This window comes from Octopus bimaculoides, chromosome 24 (assembly GCF_001194135.2).
Source record: "Octopus bimaculoides isolate UCB-OBI-ISO-001 chromosome 24, ASM119413v2, whole genome shotgun sequence".
NCBI lineage: Eukaryota > Metazoa > Mollusca > Cephalopoda > Octopoda > Octopodidae > Octopus > Octopus bimaculoides.
This window is the reverse complement of record NC_069004.1, coordinates 14008066-14013953: the sequence shown is the minus strand read 5'-3', so window position 1 is coordinate 14013953 and position 5888 is coordinate 14008066. Positions and strand designations below refer to the sequence as shown.

The 5888-nt window shown below is 33.5% G+C and overlaps 1 protein-coding gene across 5 annotated transcripts in view; it reads left to right on the top strand.

The window, feature by feature from the left end:
- The window catches only part of LOC106876481 (syntaxin-binding protein 5), a 433849-nt gene that overhangs the window by 250521 nt on the left and 177440 nt on the right, over positions 1-5888 (top strand). For all 5 annotated transcript variants that reach the window (XM_052976466.1, XM_052976465.1, XM_052976467.1 and 2 more), the window contains exon 9: positions 1194-1269. In XM_052976466.1, the coding sequence (XP_052832426.1) occupies positions 1194-1269 (76 nt within the window). The remainder of the gene's footprint in view (positions 1-1193; positions 1270-5888) is intronic.

Here is a 5888-nt window from a genome sequence, read left to right as displayed (position 1 = left end):
ATATATATATATATATATATGTGTGTGTGTGTGTGTGTGTGTTTGTACCCCCACTATCATTTGACAAGCGATGTTAGTGTGTTTACATCCCCATATCTTAGCAGTTCGGCAAAAGAGACTGATAGAATAAATACTAGGCTTACAAAAATAAGTACTAGGGTCGATTTGTTCGACTAAAGGTGGTGCTGCAGCATGGCCGCAGTGAAATGACTGAAACAAATAAAAGAATATATATATCTGTGTGTGTGAGTATATGTATAAATAAATATATATATATATATATATATAGCCCCAGGAGGACATCTCCTCCAGCTGGCTTATATATATATATATATATATATATATATTGTGTGTGTGTGAGTATATGTATAAATATATATGCATATATATGTATGTGTGTGTATATGTACATACATATACATACATATATAACCGCTATGGCTTGTACAAAGCATGCACTGGATATATATTATATTAAGTTTGATTAATTCACCTATATCTCCTTTTCTCCAAAAACTGGTTTTTCTATTTACACAGATGAATGTTATTGTCTTTCTTATTTTAAAAAAGAAAACTGGTATAACAACACAGATAATAGCTAGTTGGGTTGTACAGAAATGCCAGTTCTAGACCATTCTATTGCAGAGCCTTAACTAATTCAGTTTTTTTCCTACATCTATAGTGTCATATATGTTGATACAGTGTCAGTATTGTGAGGTGTTTTAGGTGTTGCAATGTATATTCTTGTCCAGGAGTCCCATCTGTCATTGATCTAGCCTCACCCTGTATCCAAATGGTATTCTACTCTCTCCACCAATCACTCCTTTTCAACGAGACCCATCATGGCACCTTCTTTGCTGTCTTCATGTTTGTTGTTGATGGCTGATAGAAAATGAATTTTATTGACACATTTTTAAAAGCAAAACATGTTTGTCCCTTTTTTTTAAGTGAAATAACAGCTGCATGAATTTTGTTTGAAAAGGTTCTAAAAGTTTTAACTAAAATATTGCAAATGTTTTTCTCTGTATTATATGATTAAAATAAAACTTAGGAAGTGAAATTTGTTTTATATATATATTTGTTTCAAATAGTTTTTTTAAGAATATTTTAAAGTATTCTTTGGAAATCTATTCAACAATATCATTCTTTCTTCTCTTACACTGTATTTTTTTTTCTTGTTTCTTATTTTTCAGCAAAACCTGGAAAAGATGGAAAACTTGAACCATGTAAACCAATTAAAAAAATAGAATGGAAATCAGTGCGAGGAGGGTAAGTATATTGTTGACTGGTTATATGTATATGCACTGTGACAAGACAAGAATCATACCATTTTGTTCAGCTGAAATGTTCAACTTGAGTATTTGAATCACAAGTGTAAATATGTCCATTTTTATTGCAAATGGCTGGTGCCAGTTTTGCAACTAAAGTAAACCATAATGCACCTATAGAAATAGCAATGATGATTTTATAGCATTCACCAATTCTTTGAGGATTTAATCTGTTCTGTCTTTTCCATTTTCTTGTTGAATTTTGAGGAATTCCACATTGTGGTGCCATGATTTCCTCTTCAATAACCAAATAAGTGCTGGATTGCTCCCACACATTTTGATTAAGCCTAACTTGTCAACATGTCATTGTGAGAATCATTGGCAGAATAACCATTAGCAACCAGAGATTGCTTGTTTCCAAATTCTTTAACAAATCAACTTTGCAACAATCACCAATAGAACTCTCTTCAGTGGAACCAGGCTTTGACTGATTTCTTGAAGAAGTTATTCTTTCTTGAGGAATTGAACTGTGTCAATTAGTTAACATTTTAGGGCCTTTGGCTCATATTTATTGTTGAAGTTAAACTGTCTTAACAAAATTTCTCCAGATTCAAATAGGCATTCAGGTAAAGTCTATCCCACTGATGAACAATAATGAAAGTTTAATAGTCTTGCAGTATAATATTTGCCATTTCCTAACACTTTCTATGACGGCCGTAGCTTCATTTTTAATTGATTAGAGATTTCATTCAGGGCAAAAAAAATGTCACAGGTTTATTATTACACTTAGAAATAGTACCCAAAATTGTAGTTCTAGGCACATCAGTTTCAATATGTACTGGAACATCAAAGAAATGGACTTTGTAAAGCTACTACCAGCATACATACATACAAACAAACAAGGCCATCCAGCTGTAGAAACTCTGCCAAATCTGAGAAAGTAGACACCGATTTAGAGGTGTAACTAAGCAAACCGTATAACAGTCATAGTTATTTTTATTATTACTAAGTATTTGTTAATCATTAAATCAACTTGCAGAGAATTATTTTCTATTTTGTGTCCTAGATAACAAATAGATGTTTGATGAAGACATTTGTTGGTAGTCAGTGTCACTGAATCTCTGAAATACATTGAGCTAAATTCCTGTCATGCTCCTCAATAGTTTTGTCAATGATAATGACATTATGATAGACTTGAACCCCTTTGATGTTAATGTTGATAATTATACCATCCATCACTCTTTGAAAAGTACTTACAGCTTTAATGACATCAAAGAGTAACATCAGCTTGAAATGCAATGTATCTCTCACTGTCATTGTGGAGTGGAATTTGATATGCCAATTTCAGGTGCAGTTTGCTGTAGAATAAAGGGTAAGAGATCTTCAATCGTAGGGAGTGGACAGGCCTCTAAAAATCAGTAATGATTTATTGTTTGTGAGTAATCAATAACAATGATTCTTGCCACTGATTCTAACTATTTCATGCCATTTGTGCATACCATGGTGACACTGATGGTTCAATTAAGAAACCATTTAGTTTCTTTCTTAATAGATATCTCACCAAGATGAGAAAAGTAATGAGATTTAGCAGCGGTTGTTTTCAAATCATTATATAGGTGGGAAAAAGTGTGAGGTGGCACCATCAACATGGGAACAAGTTGAGCAATAATAAGATCTTTTAATGATTTTCCAGGTGTTGTTTAAGAAAATCATGCCTCAGAACTATTCAAGAACACAAATTAAGCAAAACATGTCAGTGCATCTTCTCGTGCAAATAACTGCAGGAAATGTTCAAAATACAGGATGATTAACAGTTACCAGGTTAATCTACAGACATTGTCAAAATGTTGGGAGTAAGAGATTCTTGCAAACATCCTCATCTATGAAACTGGTGACACTCCCCGGATTGAGTAAAGCATCAATATATTACTTAGCTCAACCCACTCTCTCTCTCTCTCTCTCTCTCTCTCTCTCTCTCTCTCTCTCTCATACACACACACATATACTATATATATATATATATATATATATATATATATATAATATAAAATAAGAACACAAATGGGTTAAAGGCTCACTACAATTGTTTCAGATGCATTTCTTCAGGTGAATTAGAACTTCAAAATTTAGTTCAAAGAAAAAATACCCAGATGTGGAATGTGGATTGATCTCTCATTTCAGCATCAATAAAGGGAGTGAAGATATACCAAGGTTTAGCCAGATTTCATAGGCCTTAAGGTCATAAAACAATCAATGTACAACTCCATGTTAAATTATTTCTTTGAATTGATGGTCAGAGATAAAAGATAAGAGAAAGACAGAAAGAAAGAAAGAGGGAAGAGAGGTTAGATTAAGGGTTATCAGTCAAGAGCAAATGTCCTGGTGCCAAAAGAGAATATATATATATATATATATATATATATATAGAAGCACAGGCATGATGGTGAGGTAAGAAGCTTGCTTCCAAACTACATGATTCTGGGTTCAGTTTCACTGCATGGCACCTTGAACAAGTGTCTTCTGCTATAGCCTCAGGCCAACCAAAGCCTTGTGAGTGGATCTGACGGATGGAAACTGAAAGAAACCTATGATATATATGTATATGTATATATTTATGTGTGTGTGACTTTGTGTTTGTCCCTGCCACCATCGCTTGATAACCAATGTTGATGTGTTTATGTCCTCATAAATTAGAACTTCAGCAAAAGACACTGATAGAGTAAGTACTAGGCTTGCAAAGAAGATGTCCTGGGGTCAGTTTCTTTGGCAAAAACCTCTTTAAGGCAGTGCTCCAGCATGGCCGCAGTCAAATGACTGAAACGAGTAAAATAATAAAAATAGACCTTTTCACAGTGGTTCCCAACCTTCTTATTTAAATGAGTTTTCCCATGGACCGCTTTTAATATGCTTATCCTTATGTATACATGAAATTTTGAGTTTAGTTCATGAACCCCCAATACTACCTTTGCAGACCACCAGGGGTTCACGGACCCCAGGTTGAGAACCACTGATATAAACCATCATCATCATCATCATCCATTGTCTGTTTTCCATGCTGACATGGGTAAGATTATTTTACTGTGGCTGAAAAACTGGAGAACTACACCAGGCTCCAGTTTTGTTTTGGCTTGGTTTCTGTGGCCAAAGCTCTTCCAAATGCCAACCATTCTGCAGAGTGTATCAGGTGTCTATTATGTATCACCAGCACAGCTGCTTTTACATGTCACCAGCACTGGTCATTACTCCAATTTCACATGGCTTGATGTGTCTCCTGAAGCACAGCAAATCGCTAAAAGTTTCAGTCATTTGTCATCTCTTCCATGAGATGCAACATATATAGGTATATATATGGTGGTAGTACTTTACCAAGTCCCTTTCTTTGATGTGCTCTTGTAGTAAAAACTGTGTATGCTGGTTACTGGTTTCGTATTTTTATTTCATGGATGTCATTGTGAAAAAATGTCCAAGCTTTTTGTGGCTGTGCATAGTTTTGTTCTTTTTCTCAGTAAACAGAATTGTCATGACAGTGGCCAGCACAAAAAAAAAAAAAGAGAGACTTAGAATCTTCATTAGATACTTATATTATGATTAACAGGAATTTTCTGTAGAAACTTTCTAAATATATTTCTATATTTAAAATTTGTTTTTACCTCAAAATTATTGTGATTTTAAGGACGATTCTTCAAACGGCAATCACACGAAGTTATTTATTTACCTTCATATTATTTCAGTTCTGTTTCTTTGACAACTACCAATAGCCATACACACACACACACACACACACATGTTGTCAGATGGTAAATCTCCTAATTAAATTAGTTGATTATTAGATTAATGCAAATCAAAGCTGATTAGATATGTCCATTGCTTTTTATATTATTTTCACAAGCTGAACAGAAATATTTCTATATCATTTCTATAAGTTTTCAATGATTTCTTCTCAAGTTGGCAACAAACCGTATTTGTAGACAGTTATATATTTATTTATTTATTTCTCTGTCCTTCTCTCCTCCCCCAATAAATCATTCCATTGACTTGTGGTTGATGCTTTTAGCTGTTGTTTTTCTTCTCTGTTTTGCTTGTTTTTTTTTTGTGTATGTTATTTTCGTTTTTGTCTCATGTCATTAGTTCTGCTTTACATAGACTCAACTACAGATAGATGGCAGTTAATGACCTAACTTAACACAAAACACTGGCTACTACTTCTAAGTAATTGATATTTTCACAGCAGTCTGCAATTAGGTAGTCTATTATCGTTATTCTCACCAAAGAGCTGAAACCATATTCATTCTTATCAACCATTACCATCTAACTCACTAGAAACAACATTCCATATATTATATTGCTGTGTTTTTTCTTTCTTTCTTTTCTTTTGTGTTTTTTTAAAATTTATTTATTGTTTTATATTAAGTTTGCTAAGTCCATCTTAGTTGTGTATTGAATAGAGAAAATGATACATGCTGAGAAGTGATTGAGTTGTCACTTCAGCAAAAACAATTCTTAATTTGAATATCTGGAGATCTGTCATAATGCAGAAACAGAAATTAGAGCTTGTTTTGTTTTGGGGGGTGTGTATTTGTTTAGTTTTAGTTAAGTTCTTGGGTTTCTGTTGTTTTTTGT